The 23,685-nt window shown below is 44.0% G+C and overlaps 2 protein-coding genes across 3 annotated transcripts in view; one reads left to right on the plus strand and one right to left on the minus strand.

The window, feature by feature from the left end:
• Positions 1 to 23,685, minus strand: part of PIBF1 (progesterone immunomodulatory binding factor 1) — an 843,837-nt gene that overhangs the window by 223,674 nt on the left and 596,478 nt on the right. The window lies entirely within an intron of this gene.
• Positions 8,869 to 9,039, plus strand: LOC138249183 (small ribosomal subunit protein uS14-like). The gene has a single exon (XM_069203178.1). It carries the CDS (start codon positions 8,869 to 8,871, stop codon positions 9,037 to 9,039), a length of 171 nt encoding a protein of 56 aa, XP_069059279.1.

Raw genomic sequence — 23,685 nt, forward strand, 5'->3', positions numbered from 1 at the left:
TGGAATCAAATTTTAAAATCCTAACTTATGGTTAAGTAGAATTTTATATTGCAAGCCTGAAAACACCACTTTTAGAGAGCTGGCATTCACTTGCCTTAGCCATTTATTGCCTGTCTCTGGTCGCATGGCTGGGTTTAGATGACATTTGAGCTTTTTGTAGCCCTCCTAGACAACCACACACAATAGGAAGCTTAGATGTGCCTGGATGGACCATAAATGGCAGGATGGGACAGAGGAGCTGGGCACAGCACCACATACACTTAAATAGGCTGTGTTCTGTCTCCACAGAAAGGGCTGCATGCCCCCTTTAGTCTGGAGCCAGGGTGGGGAAGGCAGGGAAACCTCTAGAAGCTTCTTCCCCACTTCAAATGCACAACTGGGCATATACACTAGACCTAAAGACCCAGTTTCTCAGTACACTTCTGTACCTATGGATTTACTCAGTGATATAACAGGCTTCCATCAACCTTACATCTACACCTGAATTGCACGATCTGTATGTCTACCCTGCCACGTGGTGACACCCCAGTCCCAGACCCTTGAAAGCTTTTATGTTGCTCTGCCAGCCTGTGTGGATCCAGCAGAACAGACTCATCTACTGGTGCAACCCTGAGCAGAACATCTCCTCTGCTTAGTGGATTAGAACTGTCTCAAAGACCCACATCACATCGCAGCTCTTTAGAACGATTGCATCGTCCCGACTGTATGATGCATTCTCAGTGAAGGCCCTTGCAACCATAGGCGATGGCAGCCTCGACAGCAACGCCGGACTCTGCCTCGTACCCTTGCAGCTCTTGGTAAATTACGCATTGCCCTGACCGTGCCAACTCCTTGACGCTGGCTTCACCTTGCAAGCCCCATTGACAGATTATCCATGATGATGCAGGCCCTTGCATCACAGCCTTGCCACATCTCGGAACTGATGTATTGTTTCAGCTGCACAACGCATCTTCGATGCAAATGCACACAACACTTCACAAACTCTGATTCAGGGGACTTTGTTAGAGGGACCTAACTGGGTCCCTGTAGCCAGCCTGCGCTCCTTCGTGGTCGACCTGAACTCACGACTTTGTCTCAGCCTTGTACGACCAGATATCCACAGTTTGCGCTTTGCGCCCTTTAGCTCTACTTAAGTCTTTAAATTTAATATCTCCGGTTCTGCTGGTTGGATTTTTGTCACTTTGTTTTTTGATTTATTTATTACATTTTTCCCTATTTTTCTAACCAATAGTGGGATCTTTTTTGTATGGTATTTTTACCATTTTACTGTTTGAAGTGTTTGCATGAATAATTCACACGTTGACTAAGTTAAGCCTGACTGCTCTTTGCCAAGCTACCTGGGGGGCATGGGGGTTGAGCAGAGGTTAATTTGGGGTTGGCTTGTGCCTTAGCCTGATAAGGCTTGTGTTTGCTGCTTGACCAGAGCTTACACATCAGTCAACCAGAAAGCCAATTTCTTATGTCTATCAGTCACATATTTATTTTTCCTAAACATGATTGGTTGGAAGAGTGGGGTGGGGTACAGCAGACCAGCATGCAGTGCAATGTCGTAAAGTGGAATAACGTACAGTGGAGTGCCATAGTGTAGAGTGACATACAGTGGCATAGCATAGATTGGAGTGGCGAACATTGTAGTGTTGTAGAGTGGAGTGGTGTACAGTGCAGAGTTGTAAAGTGGAGTAGCATGCAGCGGAGTGACATACACTGGAATGAAATACAGTAGAATAGGGTAGAGTGAAGTAGCATGGAGTGGAGCAGCATGGAACGGAGTTCATGCAGTGGAATAGCGCAGAGTGAACTAGTGTACAATGGCGTGCCATAGACTGGAATTGCATTCAGTGGAGGGGCACACAGTGTAATAATGTGGAGAGGCTTCGACTAGAGTAGCATGGTGTGGCATACAGTGGAACAGCGTTGAGTGAGTAGCATACAGTAGAACTGCATAGTGTGCAGTGTTGTACAGTGGAGTCGCATACAGTAGAAAAGTGGGGAGTGGTGTACAATGGAGTGTGGCACCGTGCAATAGCGTATAGTAGCGTAACGTTAATTGTAGTTGCGTACAGTGGAGTTGGGAACAGGGTAATGGCGTCCAGTGGAGTGGCATGGACTGGAGTAGCATACAGTGGAATAGCAGAGAGTGGAATGGCATAGACTGTAGTGGTATAGCATAGACTGTTGTGGTGTACAGTGGAATGGCATAGAGTGGAGTAGTGTACATTCAAGTGCCAGTGCAAAGGTGTATATTGGAGTGGCCTAAACTGAAATGTGTACTGTGGAGTAGGGGGTAGAGTGGAATACCATACAGCTGAGTAGCATACAGTGGAGTGGTATACAATGGAATAGTGTAGAGTGTAGTGGTGTACAGTAGAGTGGCATAGCATAGAGTGGATTTGGCCACAGTGGAATAGCGTAGAGTGGATTTTCATACAGTGTATAGTGGGGTGAGTGAAATATCATTGAGTGAAGTGGCCTACAGTGTAGTGTGTAGTCAAATAGAATAGAGTGGAGTGGCATACAGTGGAGTAGAATAGATTGGCGTATAGTGGGGTAGCATACACTGGAGTCGCATAGAGTGGAGTGCCATGGAGTGGCATTCAGTGGAGTAGAGTGACATAGAGTGGGGGTGGCATAAAGTGGAATGGCATACAGATGTAGATTAATTTTGCCAGGAATGTAGAATATGGTGTGCAGATTAACGTAAGACTGCGATTTCAGCTGCCTTGCATTTCTCCCAATTTATAAAGCAACGCAGAGCTAAGCATAGTGGCCCTCTGTTGCTTTGTAATGTGACTTAAGTATTGTCTTGCCCATGTGAAACCATGTGTGATGCAAGGGTAACACAGTGCAATAATACATGTCCCTTAGTTATATATTGTGCCATGATATACCATGGTAGGTTTGCAGCATATGGCGATACTTGACGATGAAAAGGCAGTATATAACTGGTTAATGACTGTATTGACAAAATTAAAAGGGAGGGATGTATTATTTTAATGCCCCTTATCTTTGTTCTGGGTTAGGACCTTAAATATGGCTAAGAAGTAGGTTTTGTTGTTAATTCCTACCTATTGCCACTTTATTAATGTGGTAATAAGTAGGAAAACAATTTATATTTTTCTGTATTTTATTTTTAATAACGTTTACGAAGTACTGCGCTGGTACCTAGGAAGTACAATTTATTTAAAGAAATGTAACTAATTTGTGCTTTGAAGTTGTGCTATACTTTCTCTGTATTTATGCTGTACTCCAGCCACTTTTTAAAAATAATTAATTAAATATGTTAAAAAAAAAAAAATATTTACTACACTGCATTTGCGAAATATAGTAGATTAGTCTTTTTTTTTTTTACATATGTCTTAATATATTTAAGTAATGCAGTACCTCCTTGGAAATACCGTGGTACCTCCTTGGAAGTACTGCAGCACTCCATGACAATTCTTTCAAAACTATATGGAAACTATATATAATTTTCCCTTCCTATTACCATTTTAATTAAGTAGTAATAGGTAATGGAATATTAGTAAACCTAATACTTACCTGTATCTAAGCCCCTAACCCAGAACACATAAAAATTGGGCTTAAAAACATGGCTACTTTTAGCTTTTCTAAAGGCAGTCATTAGCCGATAATGTAATGACCTGCCATCACTAGATGCCTCTGTACTTTCGTGAAATACTGTTAAATTACACCAACACCTGATATCGCTAAGTTAAAATAGTGTATACCTTAAAAAATACTTACCCTTCTTACCTGCAGTACTCAAAAGGATCATGTACACACCATAATCTATACTGCTGAATTTCATTCAACTCCATCCAGCCGTTTTCGAACTATGCATAAATCCAAAGTCTATGAGAAATTAATCTTTGACAAAACACGTTTTGGTACCCCCCTTTTTTCTTTGCACCTCCTTGATGAATCTCCGTGAAACTTTGCATACTCGCCAAAAGTAGAAAAAGGAATAAGTCTGCAAAGACTTGGGAAGATTCGTCAAATGGGTGCAAAGTTATTAGTGACCATTCCAATTAATTCTTATACCTGTAAAAACGAACTTTAGCTACAGAGTGGGAACCACTAAATATATATGACGGGGGTGAGTGTCTGCATTGTTCAGCACTCCGTCAATCATCCTTTTGTGTTGCTAAAGTTGCCATAAATGGGAAGGGTATGCCCAGACGTGGGTCCCTTGCTCACTGTGCCACTGGATTCAAGCTAGCCTGGCTGATGAAGGATGATACCCTGAAACCGGTCTCAGTATGCTTGTTTCCGGTCCAGGGAGGACCTGGCTTGGCAGTTCGGGTTGGACTGTTCCCGTGAGGAACAGGGTCAAGACTGATTTGAATATTGCTGGGTCCAAACTGGGGTGGCATGGTGAGCAAAAGAACAATGGATTAAACCCAGATCTGTGACTAGGGGGTGAGTGTCTGCATTGTTCAGCAATCAGTCAATCACCCTTTTGTGTTGCTAAAGTTGCCCTAAGTGGGAAGGGTATGCCCAGAAGTGGGTTCCTTGCTCACTGTGCCACTGGATTCAAGCTAGCCTGGCTGATGAAGGGTGATACCCTGAAACCGGTCCCAGGATGCTTGTTTCCGGGCCAGGGAGGACCTGGCTTGGCAGTTCGGGCTGGACTGTTCCCATGAGGAACAGGGTCAAGACTGATTTGCATATGGCTAGGTCCAAACTGGGGTGGCATGCGAGCAAAAGAACGATGGATTAAACCCAGATCTGTGACTGGGGGTGAATGTCTGCCTTGTTCAGCACTCCGTCCATCATCCTTTTGCTTTGCTAAAGTATTTTTTTTTGGTCATATGAAGCGCCCCCTAAATGCTCCGTGACAGTATTAACCAGGTGACATTAATGTCCTTTCCCACCTAAGTTGTAGTGCAGCACTCATCTATTCCTGGGATTTAATGAACTGACATAAAATGCAAAAATGAGTCTATACATTTTTGTATTTTTCTGAAAAATATTTTTTTATATCGCTGAGCACAATTAAAGAAATAAAAAGACTAATATTTTCAAGGCATTCTGTCTATAACATATTGATATGTGAAATTTAATTTTGGATTTGGTTAATGTGATATGTAACTTGAGTTTGGGGGATTGAAAGAGCTTGAGTTGTGTTAGAAATTGGGTCTCTATTTGGCAAAGGTATGCACCCTGTCCAAGTAGGGACCACACTCCTATTCAGGGTAAATCATATACACACCTTAAATTAAACCGTGATCACACTCTGGTAGCTTGGCACATGAAATGCAGGCTCCACACCAAGTTAGAAAAGTAGATCTTAATGTAATGAACAAAACAAGACCAAAAAGACACAAATCCAATAAGTAGAAGTCGAGATCCATTTTAAAAAAAAGAATATCTGCAGTTGTAGTGCTTAGAAACTTAAAGCACCGATTGGGGCTATCTGGTCGCACTAGACCTGGGTAAATTCAAAGTTCACGCCGACTGGGATGGACTGAGGGCCAGATACAGGGACCAACTTTGTCCTGCTGAAACAGTACCTTGTGTGGAGGGTTGCGTAAATGTTGAGGATCTGATGCGAGGAGCAGAGGATGCGATGCGAAGACGATGCGTTGGATCCCAGCCATGCAGTCAGGGAATGCGTTGTTGTTTTGCCACGTAGCCGGTGATGTGAAAGGTGCTGGGCCGATGGAGGTGTGTCGATTTGGAGCAGCGCACTCAGTGATGCGGAGTCCTCATTGTCAGCAGAGATGTGTCTGCGTCACGGAAGGACAGGGAGGTTACCACCAGCGCAGTGGCAGCGATGCGTCAACGTCAAGAGTTGCAGCACAGAAGAACCCACTTCCAGTAGCCGAGGACTGGATTGCTACCACTTGGCAGGGCTGAACTCACAGGTAGCAGAGACCAGGTTTTGTAAAGAAGATGCAGGCAGTCTTTGAAGTCCCTGATACTGCAGAACAGGAGGCAAGCCACAAGCCCTTGGACATGTAAAACTTAAAAGAACACATCCTACATTTTATATACATTGCACCCTGCCATCTGGGTAGTCCAGGGCCTACCCTCGGGGTGACTCATATGTATTCCAAATGAAGGTTTGGGCCTGGTGAAAAGGTTTATTTTGCCAGGTCAAAGTGGCAGTTAAAACTGTACACATACAGGTTGCAATGGCAGGCATGGGACATGTTTAAAGGGCTACTTAAGTGGGTGACAGAAACAGTGCTGCAAATCCACTAGTAGCATTTAATTTACAGGCTGGGCACACGTAGTGCCACCTTACTAGGGACTTATAAGTAAATTAAATATGCCAATCAGGTATAAGCTAATGTTACCATGTTTAGAGAAGGCTAGCAAAAGCAAGGTCAGTAAAAATGGAGGAGGAAGGCGAAAACGTTTGGGGGCAGATCACCCCAAGGCTGACAGGTCTAACAAAGTCTAAACGGCACAGAAATAGACATATGCTAACCCTTTGAAGCCCACTCAGAAACCTTTAATCAGTAACCGCTGAAGAAACTAAAAAAAAAAAAAAACACACTTTCTAATTGAATTTCTATTTTCATGTCAAGTCTGTTGTCAATCCATTGAGTGGTGTTCCTATGTCTTTTGGCACATTTACTTTTTTCCTAAGAGAGCTAAAATGGGACATCACTCACTTTTTTGTCCGCCCATTTACCTTTTTTTTTGTGAGATTACATAGTTTTATGAAAAACTGCCCACTGGGTTGGGTCAAAAGTTATAGGCAAATGAATAAATACATGTTTAATGGAACAGAGAGAGAGACCGAGAGAGAAAAAGTGTGTGTGTCTGTGTACACACACACACACATATATATTTATATGTATATCAATAACAGAGTGGTGGCCATCTGCAGATATAGTTAGTTACCAGATAGGAATTCCTCCAATATAATAACTTTGCACCCATTTAACGAATCTTCACCAAAATTTGCAGTCCTATTGCCCATGTTACATTGGTAGAGGATGGAAAGTTTTGCCGTGTTTGATCAAGGGGGCGCAAAGAAAAACCGGAGGTCCCAAAACAGGTTTGGATCTCAATGCATTTAACATAGAATTTTTGTATTGGACGTAGCACAAAAATCTTCAGTCAGATTTTGATTACATTTGACAGTATTTAAGATATGATGTGCAGAGGATCTGTTGAGGTTGCAATTAAAAAGCATAAGTATTTTTAGAGTTATCAGCTTGTTAAACTAGTGATGTCTGTGGGTGCTGTAGATTTGAGGTAGTTGCAAAGCAGTACTGCAGTACGTAGCAATGACGAATCATTATCTGAATGGATAATAACTGTCTTTACAAAAATTGCAAGTAGCCATGTTGTTTTATGGCCGCTTTGATGGTGTTCTATTTTAGGGCAATACATATAGGTAAGTATTAGGTTTCATGTGCTTGCCCTGCCTATTATCACTTAATTTAAGTGGTAAAAGGTGGGGAAATATAATTTTAACTTTCTATATTTAAAAAAAATATATTACCGAGCACCAAGGTACTACATAGGTATTACCTAGTTAGTACCACATTACCTTAAAACAACAACAATTGTACAAACGTTGAGAACACACGAATACACAATATTTTACAAATTTAGGGGGTCATTACAACCCTGGCGGTACAGGACCGCCAGGGCTGAAATGACAGAAGCACCGCCAACAGGCTGGCGGTGCTCCCCTGGTCATTACGACCGCAGCGGAAGCGCCGCGGTCGCACCACCAGGGCCGGCGGTTTCCCGCCACAATGGCCCGGCGGTAGTAATCCGCCAGGGCAGCGCTGATAGCAGCGCTGCCCAGGGGATTACGAGTCCCCCTACCGCCAGCCTTTTCCTGGCGGTTTGAACGGCCAGGAAAAGGCTGGCGGTACGGGGAGTCGCGGGGCCCCTTGGGCATGGGCATGGGCAGTGCAGGGGGCCCCTGACAGGGCCCCATGCGGCTTTTCACTGTCTGCTCTGCAGACAGTGAAAAGCGCGACGGGTGCAATTGCACCCGTCGCACGGCCGCAACACCGCCGGCTCCATTTGGAGCCGGGTCCCATGTTGCGGCCCAGCGGGGATGTCATAATGGGCACCGCGGGAGTGCGGCCGCACGGCGGTTACAACTTGGCGGGCGGCGGATGCCGTCCGCCAATGTTGTAATGAGGGCCACAGTGTACTACAGTGTCTTTACATTTTTTTACATATTTAATTATGTCAAAAAAGTCCATGCATCACTGCGGCAATATCTGCAAATTACTGTGTTACTTAATTTTTTTTTACAAAAAAGGTACATTTTGTAAATAAATAAAAAACAGCACAGTACCTACTAGGTACTGAATAAATGGACCTGTTACTTACCTTAGGTAATGCATTATCTGGCAAAGACTATGGGCCTCATTACGACCTTGGTGGAGGGGATTACTCCATCATAAACTTGACAGATATCCCGTCAGTAGTATTGCAAGTTTCAGGCTGTATGCCTCCGTAATTAGGCCCTATATCTAGTTGTAGGTTCCTTACCTTATAATTCACCCCAAGCAACAGACTGGATCTAGAAGATCTTCGTGAGCAGTATCCATGCATGCCGGTAGGTGGCATCGATCGGCTCTGCATCCGTCATCAGCATTGTCCACCCCAGAAATGGCATTGCAGGTCCTATATAGGCACCACCCAGACAGGCCAACATCAGTTTCTTTTCACAACTTTCCACGTCTGAAAAGCAGAGCTATGAAGAACATTGATTACAGCTGTAGAAAGAACTAAGGCCCTGAAAGGGGAGCCCATGCCCCTAGAAATCAGTTTGCAGAGTGGGAAGGACAGGAGGCTCAGTAAGGAATCTGCAGCTAGATATAGTCTCTACCACATATGGCATCACCAAAGCTTTTTCTTTTTCTTTTCGATCTGTTAAAGAACAAGATGGGTCATCAGCAGCTTTACTTGAGCCACCCGAGGAAGTTTGGACAGGGATCCCGATCATGCCACATATGCTCGAACACGCACGGACTGATTTTGAAGTATGGTTTGAATATGTGCTGCAAGTGTTTCAGGCAGTATGCCAAAGATATCGGCTTTGTGAAGTTGGACTAGCTAGTTAAAAAAAATGACAGCTGCGTGGAAGTCTAAGGGAAGAGCGGCAAAGACAAAAGCTATGGATATGCACAAAATGGACTATGCTCCCACCATGTTCACTTAGCAGTTGCCATACCCTGCATAAATGACAGTCAAGATATAACTGGAATGAAGAGGATACTTTTTGCTCCTTGAGCAGATTGGAAATACATGGTTGCAGTCTTAAAAAAAATAAAAAAATAAAAAATTATTAAGCCATTACCAAAGGTAAGTAAGGTGTCCACATGATAGAGTCTTCTAGCTGCAAATTCCTTACCTTTGAATAGATTCCCAAGCAATAACATCACCAGCAGTGGGCTGCGAACCACTTTCAACAAAGAAATTCCTGCAGGACAAAACAAGCAAAGTGCCCGTTCCTACAGACCTGACTGTCCAGGTAGTAGTTAGGTAAATATGTGCAGAGATGCCCACATTGCCACCTGACAGATGGCAAGGACTGGAACTCCTCCTGCTAACGGAGCGGTCGCAGCTTTAGTTTGGGTATAATGAGCAAGCAAAACTCAGGTGTTGCTTTTTGGACAGTGTAAAGCAGATCTTAATGCAGAGAAGAAGTACGACCCATAATGGGGATGGTCCGCTTCTGCTCTGACCAACCTTTCTTGGTACCTACATACCCTACAAAGTGTTTGTCATCCATCAGGAACACTTTTGTATGTCCAAAGAAGAACAGAAATGCTCTTTTTGGGTCCAGGCAGTGGAGTATCTCCTCTTCCTTAGAAGGATGCAGGGGTGCGTAAAAAGTAGGCAAGCTGATGGATTGGCCTTGATGAAAGAGCGTAGCCACTTTTGGCAGAAAAGAGGCCCTAGTGTGAAGCCACACTTTCTCAGAATCGACAGAATGGTAGGGTGGCTTAGATGATAAGGCCTGCAAGCTCACTCACTCTGCGGGCAGATGTAATCGCCACAAAAAAGGCTGTTTTTCAATGTGAGAAGCCCGAGAGGACAGTTGTGAAGAGGCTCAAAAGAAGCGCACATCAAAACCAAATTCAGATCCTATTGGGGCATAATAGATGGGGACTGAGAAAAAAGAGGAGTACCACCTTTGAGGATGTACGACAGGAGACTTAGACAAAGAAGGTTGATCAGGCAACCTCAAAAAAGCAAAAATAGCAGGCAAATATCCATTAAGAATGCCCAGAGCAGAGCCCTGCTGGTAAGATAAAAAGGATGAGCCACCAGACCACAGAGAGGGGGGCAGAAAGGGGGTCAACAGTCTTGCCTGTGCACCATGCCACAAATTTCTTCCAATGACAGGCTTAAACTGTTTGGTGGACGGAAGCCTGGCTTTCAAGATTTTGTTACAGACTTCGGGAGGAAGCTCAAAAGATGTCACCTGCCACTGCTCAATCTCCAAGCAAGAAGGTGGAGAGTAGACAGGTTTGTGTGAAGAACCCTCCCCTGCTACTGCAACAGAAGATCCCCCCGAAGGGGCAGTCTGATCAGAGGATCGATGGACATGCTCAGAAGCTCAGGATACCAGACTCTCCATGCCCAATCTGGAGCCACAAGGATTACTTGGGCTCAGTCGTTCCTGATCTTCTTGAGAATTCTGGCCCCGCCGGAAAGGTGTACAGGAGACCTGAACTCCATTTAAGACAAAAAAGTGTCTCCGAGCGACTACCGCCTTGGAAACTCCAACACACAAAACTGCTGACATTGAGCGTTCTCAGCAGAAACGAACACATCTAACCAAGGCTCTCCCCACTGCTGAAACAGACCTTGCATCACATCTGGATGGAGACGCAATTCATGATCCACTGGGCATTTTTATCTGAGTTTGTCCTCTCTGGCATTCAGAGAACCTGCCAGATTTTGAACCACCATGTAAATGGTTCCAGCCATTACCAGAGGTGCAGAGCCTCCCAACATAGAGTCTACAACCCCACCCTGCCCAGACTGTTGCACTACAACATGGCGGTGGTGTTGTCTGTGAAACCTTGCACCATCATTCCCTTGATAGAGGAAGAAAGGCTTTCAATGACAGCTAGATCACAGAGTCCAGTATGTTGCTGTGGAGTCCTGTTTCCACCGGAGACCAGAAGCCTCTGATGGCCACCTCTTCCAGATGACCACCCCATCCCAGGAGTGACACATCTGTCACTACTGATAGATCTGGTTGGTGAAGGGAGAGGGATCTGCCTATGGCTCAATCGCAGTTTGTTAACCACCACTCCAGATCTGTCACAGTTCCTCCGAGATCTGGACCATGTTGGAGAGATTCTCCTGATGCTGCGCCCAATGAACCTTCAGGTCCCACTGCAGAGCCCACATATGCCATCTGGCATGCATCACCAGAAGAATGCAGGAGGCCGTGAGGCCCAGCAGCTTTAGTCATTCTCACCGAAATCCAGAATAGAGGCTGAAACCTCGGTATCAAAGCCTGAATATCTTTGACTCGTCGTTCGGAAGGATCAGCACAAAATCGCACAGTGTCCAGAACAGCTCCAATGAAAGGGAGCAAATGAGAGAGAGTCAGGGGTGTCTTTGGCATGTTTATAGTGAACCCCAGCGTAGTCTGGAGGTGAGAGACGACAATCTGGGGCGACCCCGCTTTAAACAGTCAGTTGCAAGTTATAATAATTTGAAGGTGGTGTGTAAATTCTAAATTTAAATTATAACTGTAACTTTAGAATTTCCAATGTTTGTGTAGTTTAAGTATTGTTTTTATGGAAAGAATAAACAAAGTTTTCCTATCGATAACTTATCTCCCCATCCCTTGCCCAAAACAGTTAGTAATTTTTTTTTGTTAAACTCAGTGTCAAGTTAGGCCAGGCACTTTATATTAAGGACCACATCGGCACTATTGGTGGCATCTGTTTTTCCACCATGCAGCTACTTATGAAAATCTCCCCATGGCTACCCATTTCATCAAGGAAAACCCTTGTCTAAGACTTGATCATGAGCCGCCTGGACTATGGCAATGCACTGCAAGTAGCAGAAAACAAGACTACAACTTGGCCAAGCTTCAAGTTGTACAGAATACTGCAGCCTGACTAATCTCCTCTCTTGTTCACCTGCTGCTCCTAACTTGAAAGCCCTTCACAGGATCCCGATCAGAAAATGAGCCATTTTTAAACTGTGTTGCCTGACCCACAGGCATTAACCACACAACTTCCCTTATACTTGCATAACAGACTCAGGCTGTACCAGCCCATGCACCTGCTTAGATCTTAGAATCAAGCTTTTCTAAAAATTCACTAAATCTGCACTTCCAGATTTGGTGCCAGATCCTTTTCTTATCTTGCCCCTCTCCACTGTAACAAGCTTCCTTTGCAAATTCGAAGAAGCCAAGATTTAGCTACATTTAAATAACTTCTAAAAAAGTGGTTATTTTAATGGGTCTACCTGCACTTGCCATTGTCTGGTTGCCAAGGTCGAGATACACCTCTGGGTGTGAGTCATTTTGTGCTATATCAAATGGCAATAATCCCTAAACTTTGATATCGGTGTATATTTTCAACAACAAAAAAAAACAATGGTGACAGGGACATTATAGTTAAGAAATAGAACCTTAATTTTTTTTTTTAAACATAGAAATTCACTTAAAAAACCAAAGTTACTCAGACGTTATAGTTAGGTTCTGAATTTACTCGCACAAAACTATAGAAATTCAGCAATAAGATGTTGCATAGCACTAATATATATGGGTTGTGGCCAAAAAGGTGTGGCTTCTAGGCCATTTTTCATACTTGCAGTTTTTAAAAGAAAGAACACAACATCTGGTCTCAGCATCAGATGACATTAGGTGACAAGAACCAACTCATCACATTCATTACATGAGATATTGCAGTCCAAAAAAGCAAGTATGCAAACACCTCCATCAAGGTTTACTCAATTTTGCAACGTGGAAATGCAGGAAAAGACACTTGCTTTGCCTTGACCATGCGCAAGAAATTAGGATTATTAGTGCTTTACAGAAGTCAAGCTTCACGTTGGGCACCTGCCTTGTTTAATTATATCTATAAGTGCTTCCCATTGAGGTATCATTTCTGTGACAATCATCATGCCAGAATGAATCTTGCCTTGTGTATTTATCCAAGAGGCTGCTATTTTGTGCAGGATGTCTACTCAATCAAAGTATTTTCTTCTGGCTAATTAGTAAGTGCTACCTTGTTGGGTAAATGTATAGTGCATCTCCTACACTACAGATGGATAAAGGACGCCAAGGCAGTCTCCAGTGACCCTGTGTGTCTGTACCTTTGCCAATGTGACTGTTCCTCGAGCATCATCATCAGATAACTTATCAAGGACGGAATTACATCAAATTTAGCAGAAAGTTAGCTCCAGAATCTGTTTAGTAGTTTTGGAGATATTTCAAGTTTAAAAATATAGATATCTAGCAATGTAGACTCTCTGCACATCCGAGATTCCCTGTACTGATATCTGATTGGCTGCCATCTCTTCAACGAGGAAGGGTTGCAGCAATTGTGGGATTTAGACTCAGCCAAATCCCCCAAATAAAGTACAAAATAAAGAAATGAAGGCAAGGTAGGAATATCCTGACTCCCTAGGCCTGGTGCTGGGGGACCCCAGGGGCTCCGCCAGGGCCAAATAAATGTTTCCCCCCACAAAACCACAGAGGACCCATGGATAAAAATTATTATTATTTTTTTAAATAACTAATGCCATTTCTCACGCTTGTTTAAAGCTTAGTCCCTGGGAGGGCCAGGTCCTGGGGGCATGCAAAGCTAATATTTGTGTTGAGAGGGGCACATGGAGCCCCCCGAGGCTTTTGAAAGCCCTGGGGACCACCACCCTTGCAGGGTTTTATTTATGAATTGGAGAGGAGGCGTGCATCTCGAGGCTTGTTAGAGACCCAGGGACCACCACCTCCCTGGGGCTTCTTTACTAAATTGGAGGATTGGTGTGCGACACCCCTTCTGGGCCCTGTAGGGCCCCGGGAGCCATCACCTCCCAGAGTCACAAATATCAAATAAAAGGGGGAGTGGGGCCACCCCCCCCTTCTTGAGCCATATATGGTCCCAGGGACCATCACCTCCCCGGGGCTGGCCCTAAAAAAGAAAGGAGGGGGTCCGTGTAGCCTCCCTCCTGGAGCCATTTATTGCCCTGAGGATGGCTACCCCCCAAGAGTGGCACCCTATGTCCTGAGGTGCCCCCATCCTCAAGACATAGTAGTTTGCTGGTTCTTGGCAGGAGGATACAGGTCCTGCCAAGTGAGAGCAAACTATACGTTCATCCCAGCAGGCAGGAGCAGGGAAACTGCTCTCACTCGCTGGAAGTGGACTTTTCATCTGTTTTCCTGACCACAGTCAAGTGAGCATGAAAACAAATGAAACCATTGCTCCCGCACGCAGGGAACAGCATTTCTTGCTCCTCCCTGCATGCGGGAGCAATGAGATTATGGGGGAATTCTGTCTGTCCCCTCGGTGTACATCGAATCTGGCACCAATGCTTATGTATCAGTGCTGGATTGGAGCACAACCTTTTCTGCAGTGACTCTCACAAGAGGGATCTTACCTGACCTGGTGAGAGTGAGAGTCTATCCTTCATTCTTTCAAATATTACAAGCATGTAAATGCGCAAAATGGCTTAGAAGCTCTGTCTGGCTCCACCCCGTACTGCTTAGTGGTATGCATTGGTCCTCCCGCCTATTTACAGCATGATGGACAGCTTACCAAAAGGCCCGCGAGCATTCGTCATGCAGAGGAATATTAGCACATCTGCACCAAACAAAGAATCACTTATTTGATATCTGTAAGAGGCAGTATCTTTGTTCGGTGGAGATTCAATTCTTTGTAGACTTGCTATCTTCTCTATACCAGCATTCTTGTTAGCACAGGTTTCAGGAGGAAGACCCTTGAGGAACAGTCACATTGCCAAAATTACACCAGACATGGTCACTGAAGGAATTACTTTGTGCTCCTTTACACAGTGGTAGAGTAGAATGTGAACTATGCATTTACCCAATGAGGTAGCACTTACTAATTAGGCAGTAGAAAGTACTCCAGTCATGTAGACATTTTGCACAAAACTGTGGACTCTTCTTGAATAAATAAGCAGGTGATGATCCTTTCTGGCACCGATGCTCATTTAACAGAAAATAAACCTCAATGGGAAGCACTTACAAATACAAACATAGCAGGTGCCCAAGGACAAATCCTCCCAACTTATTGAACTTATCCAGCACAAATGAAGGGTGCTTTCTCTGCATTTCTATGTTGAAAAAAACCTGCGGCCAACCCCAGCTGAGCACAGGCAAAGGCTGTGTGTGACCTGAGTGCCGGGGAGGGGAGGTTTGGGGTAGGGGTTGGCCGCAGGCCATGCCCAGCGGCCAACCTCTGCCACAAAGTATCTTTGAATTAACATAAGGTAATTTAACTTACTTAATGTTAAAAAAAAAAAAACTCAGAAATTCACAGAAAAAACAAAGGTTACAGGGATGTTAAACCAAAGGTTAGTGGGACGTTATAGTTAGGTTCAGATTTTACACGCACAACACTATAGAAATTCAACAGTTATAGTTATACTCATCTCAAGACACTATAACTCGTGCTCTAAGGTAACTATAACTCACAACCTGCCATGCACAGTTTTCCAAGGGCTGGCTCCTGCTAGTGGGAGTTCGCTGTTTGCTTTTGCTCTGCAGGAGCAGTGACAGCTCCCGCCAAGCAAAAGCAAACACTAACTCCACTCCCAGCAAGCAGGAGTATGAAAACTGCTCCCGCTTGGTGGGAGCGAAGTTTTCATCAGTTTCCCTGCCCGCTGACATGCGTGCAGGGAAACAGAAGAAATATTGCCATGCATGCAGGGAAGTGCATATTTAGCAGCTCCCTGTGTGCGGGAGCATTGCTGCCTCCCACAGGGGGCTGGGAGCGGGCTGTGACCATGGGGCCCTTGAGGCTACCCCTGCGGTCCCTTGCACTTTTTAAGTAAACAGTGCCCTTAAAATGGATAAATAAGCAGGTCAGTATTCATTCTGGCACATTGGTCATTTCACAGAAATTAAACCTCAATGGGAAGCACTTACAGATCTAAACAAAGCAGGTGCCCAAGTTGAAGTTCTACTTCTGTGAAGTACTAATCATACTAACTTCTTGCGCATGGCCACGGGAAAGCAAGTGTGTATTTCTCTGCATTTCCACCTTGAAAAGTTTTCTGTAATCCTTGATGGAGGTGTGACTAGTGGGTTATTTCTTGTAATCTGCTTCTGAGACCAGAGATCATGTTCTCCACTTTAAAAACTACAAGTATATAAAATGGTGTTGAAGCCCCTCCCATTTGGCCCTGCACCACTTACATTAGTGTTATGCAATATCATTCCACCCTTTTCCCAGGATGATGGACAGCTTACTAAAATCCCTCCACCCCCGAGCGTGTTTCCCACTGATTTTGGAGACACGTTCTTGATGCACATGAATGTGATCTGATAACCCCCAAACAAAGAAACACTTCATGAGTGGCATGGGAAGTTATAGAAGGTAGGCCAGGCCCTGCGGTCAATCCCCACCACATGCGGCCTAAGGTCGTGTGTGGGAGCCTGCGACCAACCCCGCAGCGCAGGGCCAAGGGCTGTGTGCTGCTATGGTTGGACTAACAATTAAAATTACTTAACGTAAAAATAAAAATAAAAAAAAAGACATTCACGAAAAAAGAAAGGTTACAGGGACATTATAGTTAGGCTCACATTTCAAACATACAAAACTATACAAATTCAGCAGTTAAAGTTAGAGTTATCACAAGTAACTGACTCATGCGCTAAAGTAACAATAACTCGCTTCCCCGCCATGCACAGTTTCCTCTTTAATAATTTTACTGCTAATGTTATATCGAAATTTTTAATGATGTTAAAAAAGATGTCATCAGTACTGTAATATTTGGATTAGTAGTGCATGGTGAGGGTGCAAGTTCAAGTTACCTTAGGGAACGAGTTATAGTTACTTGAAATAACTAACTATAACTGCTGAATTTCTATGGTTTTGTACATTTGAAATGTGAGCCTAACTATAACGTCCCTGTAACCTTCGTTTTTTTCAGTGTGTGTGGAAATATATATATATATATATATACACACACACACACATATATATTTTTTTTCTCACAGTGGAAGTCTCCACTGTGTTCTTACTAGAGAGAGTGTGTGCATATATAATATTAATATTTTTTATGAATAAATCTATATGTATATTCGTTCATTCACAGTGGCAGTCTACAATGTGTAGTTATTTTTCAACCACATTTGCCATTGAATGCCATTTCTTCCTTTGCCAGTAACTTTGGCATCCATGGACAGATCTGCAACAAATTTGGCGTTTACAGAACATAGTCCACTGAGGTCTGACAGCCCAAATTTTCCTTCTGTTCCAAACAGGGGACAAAAAGTTTAAAGGTGGTGGCTGTTCAAAAAAAGATGCATTTTCCCCATTTTGTTAAACAGATTCAAACTAAACTTGACATGTAAGTACAAAATTACTCAAAACAACACTTCAGTAAGCAATTTGTTTAAGACAATAATATTTGAAAAAGGTGCATGATGGGCTTTGAATGGTAACACTTTTGTACTTCCTCTTTTCTACTACCGGGTCCAGAAACCACCAGCAGACATTCAACAAGGCAGTTTTTAGTTTCAGTCATCCATTTCAAGTCTGTACACCAAAACTACAGGCAGTGGACTTGAAGGCTCCAACAGTCTAACCACAAGAGAAAATTGTATTGTGGCTACCTTTACAGGATGTGGGTCATCCAATAAATGATAAAAAAGTTAAATAAGGGGCAGGGTGACACCAATGCCACACTGGGACACTACAAGAAAAAAAACAATTATAAAAAATGACTGTGCATATTAGTCAGCAAACAATTTCAGAAGATAGTGGATTTGCCACACCTAAAATGGTGCCCATAGTTAGCAGCCTTAACACCAGGCGTAAACTGTAAGTAAACAATGGCAGCTTTTACACATCACATACACCCACTCCCACCCCCCCAACCCCTCCCACACACATCTATATCACTGACAAAAACAAGGCAACATGTTACTTACCTATAGTAATGCTCTTTCTGGTAGAGACTATCTACCCGCAGATTCCTCAACTTTTATTTATTTCCCAGACATCAAATTGGAACCGGAAACTTTTCAGCAGTGCTTCTGTGTGCCTTTTGGTGGTGCCGTGTGGCTGCACACAAATGCCATTCCGCTCAGAAAGGACGTGCAGAACCTATGCAAGTGCTTCTCCTACAAGCTGATATCAGTTGGGTTCAAGAGTGTCCGCTGTCCAAGATGCACAGCCCCAAAACCAAATTGGTGTGACCAGTGTGCTGCTTCCTAGATTTGGAATCTTATTAATGGATAGAGTCCAGTCACACAATGGGCTTTGCACAGCCTTGCTTTTTTCACTGTAGAGAACCCCACAAAGAGTTGATCGTCTACCTGGTGCAACAGAGCTGCCTTGGGGTCCAAGTGATGGAGTCTCTCCTCATCTTAAGAGGGGTGAGGCGGAGCAAAGGAATGTCATCAAGGTGCCGTTTTGACCGACGTGGATCGTCGTCACAATTTTAGGCAAGAAATACGCCTGTGACCGTAAAACCAGTTGGTTTTGGAAGGTGGTGATTTAGGGTGGACTGACATAAAGAACTTGAATCTCACACACACACACACACTATGCCAAGCCAATGTTATGGCGATCAGGAACATCATCTTGAGAGGCAGAAGAAACAGCTGTGAAGCAGCTCGGAAGGAGCGCACAACAGAAATGTGAGGACCAAGCTGAAGTCCCCCGGTGGCATCACAAATGTAGTAGTAATCTTTATTGTTTAGTTAATAAAAAACCATAACAATCAACGCATTGTATACAATATATAAAATTCTGTAAAAAGAAGGCCAAACAAAAAGAGAGAACTCTGTAAAATCTTTGAAATAAAAAAACCTTTCATACATGAATCTGTTACCATATATATACAACTAAAGAGCAATGTGCCGGATTTTTTGATAGCTACAATTCTAAAGCAGTCGAGGGACTGGACTGACCATTAAACTAACTTTGCAAACACTTAATGTCCGTGGTGCGGTTGATGTTACATACTAACTGTTAGAAATGGGGTTTTTGGTTGGCAGTCAGGTTACCCTCTGTCCAAGCAAGAACCCTCACTCTAGTCAGGGTAAGCCACACACAATCCAAAATTATCCTGTGCCCACCCTCTGGTAGCTTGGCACGAGCAGTCAGGCTTAACTTAGAAGGCAATGTGTAAAGTATTTGTGCAATAAATCATACAATAACACAATATAGCACCACAAAAATACACCACACAGTGTTTAGAAAAATATATAATATTTATCTGGATAATCGTAGGTCAAAACGAATAAAGATGCAATGTGAAATTGTAGAGTTATCACTGAAAAGTGATATAAAGTGTCTTAAGTCTTTAAAAAGCAAACAAAGTCTCTTTCAAGCACAAAGTACCTGGTTTAAAGTGGAAAATCTCTGCAAAGGGCCGCAGAAGAAGAGATACGTGGAAAAATGGTGTGTGCGTCGATTTCTCCCCTGCACACACGGACTTGTGTCATTATTTTTCACTTGGAGAAGTTGTGCGTCGTTTTCCGACGCACGAACAGTCTCTTTCTGTGGGTCGCGGGATTACCAGATGTGCCAGGGTCTGTGCGTGGATTCTTCGGCTTGTTTTCCGGCTGCGCGTCGTTCCGGGAGGCTGTGCGTGGAATTCTCGGTCTCACGGCAGGCGTCGCGTCGATTTCCCCTCTGGAAGTCAGGCGGCGTTGTCCCTGCGAGGCCATGTGTCGAAGTTCCGGTCGCCCGAAGGTGTCGCGTCGATCAGCATGGTGTGCGGAGATTTTCTCGCCGCGGAGCAAGCTGTGCGTCGTAATTTTCGGCGCACAAAGAGTCCAAATGAAAAACAGAAGTCTTTTTGGTCCTGAGACTTCAGGGAACTGGAGGCAAGCTCTATCCAAGCCCTTGGAGAGCACTTCTACAGCCACACAAGAGTTCAGCAAGGCAGCAGGGCAACAGCAAGGCAGCAGTCCTTTGTAGAAAGCAGTCAGGTGAGTCCTTTAGGCAGCCAGGCAGTTCTTCTTGGCAGGATGCAGGTTCTGGTTCAGGTTTCTTCTCCAGCAAGTATCTGATGAGGTAGGGCAGAGGCCCTGTTTTATACCCAAATGTGCCTTTGAAGTGGGGGAGACTTCAAAGAGTGGCTAAGAAGTGACCCAGTTCAATCCTGTCTGCCAGGGTCCCAGTAGGGGGTGTGGCAGTCCTCCCAGCCCAGGAAGACCCATTCAAAATGCAGATGTGTGCAAGTGAGGCTGAGTGCCCTGTGTTTGGGGTGTGTCTGAGTGAATGCACAAGGAGCTGTCAGCTAAGCCCAGCCAGACGTGGATTGTAAGGCACAGAAAGATTTAAGTGCAAAGAAATGCTCACTTTCTAAAAGTGGCATTTCTAAAATAGTAATATTAAATCCAACTTCACCAGTCAGCAGGATTTGGTATTACCATTCTGGCCATACTAAATATGACCTTCCTACTCCCTTCAGATCAGCAGCTATCACTTCAATACTGTATGAGGGCAGCCCCAATGTTAGCCTATGAAGGGAGCAGGCCTCACAGTAGTGTAAAAACGAATTTAGGAGTTTTACACTACCAGGACATGTAAACTACACAGGTACATGTCCTGCCTTTCACCCACACAGCACCCTGCTCTAGGGGTTACCTAGGGCACACATTAGAGGTGACTTATATGTGGAGAAAGGAGAGGTTTAGGCTTGGCAAGTACTTTTAAATGCCAAGTCAAGGTGACAGTGAAACTGCACACACAAGCCTTGCAATGGCAGGCCTGAGACAAGGTAAAGGGGCTACTTAAGTGGGTGGCACAACTAGTGCTGCAGGCCCACTAGTAGCATTTAATCTACAGGCCCTAGGCACCTATAGTGCACATTACTAGGGACTTATAAGTAAATGAAATAGTCCAATCAGGTATGATCCAAGGTTACCATGTTTAAAGGGAGAGAGAATATGCACTTTAGCACTGGTTAGCAGTGGTAAAGTGCACAGAGTCTAAAAGCCAGCAAAAACAGTGTCCAAAAAGTGGAGGGAGGCAGGCAAAAAGTTAGGGGTGACCACCCTAAGGCTGTCAGGTCTAACACTAACTCAATGTGTACAGCCCAGGGACCTGCTGTTACGCCTACGGGCTTCTCTACCATGTTAGAAGTGCGCCTCTTTTACCTTATTAACTGAGTCATCTTAAAATATGTCCTTCCACGTGCTATAACATTGTCAAAACTTTGAAACGCGACTAATAAAATAACTGAACGCTTAAAGTGAGCCATCTGTCAGCTAAGGTGTGTCCTAAATAGCAAGTTTACGTTTATGGTGTGGACAGTCAAAATTTTGATGAATCTGCAGACTGACTGCAGATCGTGAGGGTCAAACATTGACATCACTGCTGGCAGACAAGAACGAGTCCCATTCCTCTCAAAAACTGGTTTTAACAGTTGTTGTCGTGCTTCTTTTAAGGCCGGGCAAATACAAATCAGGTGGACCATGTCTTCCTTGGGACCTTGACATAACCTACAGGAAGTTTCTCCTCCATTCTTCCAAGACGGTTGGTCCGCTCTAGATGGTAGAGCTCCTAGACGAAGAGCCAGCAAACGACGTTTGATATGTAGTGCGAAAGTTGAGATCAGATATTGTGATGGCGCCAAGGTGGTATAAGTGTGCATAAGAAGCCAGGAGTGCGAGCGTTGTGCAAATTTAGATTTGTCAGCCAGAAAGTACTGCAATCCTATTTCCTTTTTTTAGCGCTCGACACAACAGTGGATATGAGATGTTGGAGTCCCACAGGTGCATCATTTCTGTCTCTTGCAGAGAATTATACAGATACCTATTGTATACTCATTTTGAATTGTTGCTCACTGAATACCATAAAGCCACTACTACGGGGCTAGTCGTGTTTTTACTTATTTTGTACCAGGACTTTATTGTATGCGCTTTCCTGCCCAACTGCTGTTGTATTAGGCCAAATTCTAAACTGACCTGTGCGGGAGAAGCGGAGCGAGGAAGTTTAAAGATCTGCTTGTAGGTTTTTATTTGTTGCTGGTCCAGTAGCAGGGCGTCTTTCCCATATAGAGCTGCGCTTCCATATGTAGTGGCTGGGAGGAATTTGGCCAACATAACAGACAGTAACTGTTTATAAGATGGGCCTTTTAATCTTTTTGCTAGGGTACAGAAAGCAAACGTTAAAGCTTTGCACTTCTGTGCAATGTAGTGCTTCTGCGGCGCGAGATTGACCTTATTGTCTATAGTGAAGCCAAGGTATTTGTAGCAGCGAGTTGTTTCAAGAGTAATCCCGTTCAACTTTATATTGTTTGCTAGATTCAGAGGACATCCCATGGACATGTTTTTTGTCTTTGAGGTGTTAACTTCTAATTTGTTTGTCATTGCATATTCACCTAAGGTACTGACCAACCGCTGCAGCCCTATTTTCGTGTGGCTTAGCAGAACAATATCATCAGCGTATGAAAGGTGTGATAGGGACAGACTTCCCATCCTTGGAGAGTGTGAGTCGGTTGCGCCCAGCTTCAAGGAAAGATCTGCAGTGAAAAGGTGCGGGCCAAAACACAGCCCTGTTTTAGTCCTATATTTTTCGGTATCCTCCTAGAAATTTTTGATCCATCTGCTACCTTGACCTGCACCCAAGTTTTGTCGTATAGCATATCTATGCATCTAAGAGTTCACTCTTGCAGGCCCCATCTTCGCAATTTGCTCCAGAGAAGTGCTCTAGCCACTCGATCAAAAGCACTTTTGAAGTCCACGAAACATAAATATAGTTTTTTCTTTTAGCATTTTGCTCGGTTGGCAATGTCTCCTAGTGTAAGAATGTTAATCACTGTACCATATCCCTTCCGAAAACCAGTTTGATTCAGAGGAACCAGGTTATTTGAGTTTGACCAATTGAGCAGGTCGGCCAGGACTAAGGTGGCAAATTATTTGGCCTCGCTGTCAATTAGCGCTATCAATCTGTAACTGGCTGGGTTTGCTCTACAACCCCCTTTGTATATTGTAGAGCAAACTCAGCCAGTTACAGATTGATAGCGCTAATTGACAGCGAGACCAAATGTGGCATCACGAATTTAGAGTGAGGAAACAAATGTTGTACACCTTTCAAAAAATACAAAACAACTGGATATTTAAACAATGCAAGCTGATCAGTCAACCCCAAAAAGGCCAAAAGAGCAGAAAGGTACACTTTAACTGTACCCAGAGTAAATCATGCCGAGTTATGGATAAACAATAAATTTGTCAAAGGGCGTGAGGGGGGGTGGTCTATGTTTCGAGCACCACAACAAGCGACAAATGTGTCCAAATGACAGGCATATACAGTTTCTGTCAAGGACTTCAGGACATCAAAGGTGTTCAGATGGTGCTGCTCAATGTCCAAGCATGAAGGTGGTGATGGCAAAGGGACATGCGCAGAACCCTGACCTGTTAATTCAACAGTAGGTTCTGCCAGAGGGGGCAGCCTGATCAGAGAACAGATGCTCAAGCCCAGGAATCCTGAATACCATCCTCTCTGTGCCCAGTTCAGGGACATTAAGATGACTTGGGCACGGTAGGTCCTGATCCTCTTGAGAACTCAAGGCAGGAGT

This window comes from Pleurodeles waltl, chromosome 8 (assembly GCF_031143425.1).
Source record: "Pleurodeles waltl isolate 20211129_DDA chromosome 8, aPleWal1.hap1.20221129, whole genome shotgun sequence".
Classification (NCBI taxonomy): Eukaryota; Metazoa; Chordata; class Amphibia; order Caudata; family Salamandridae; genus Pleurodeles; species Pleurodeles waltl.

What these genes read in the sequence shown, in the direction of transcription:
- LOC138249183 (XM_069203178.1), top strand. Translation starts at nt 8,869, where the DNA reads ATGGGTCATCAGCAGCTTTACTTGAGCCACCCGAGGAAGTTTGGACAG.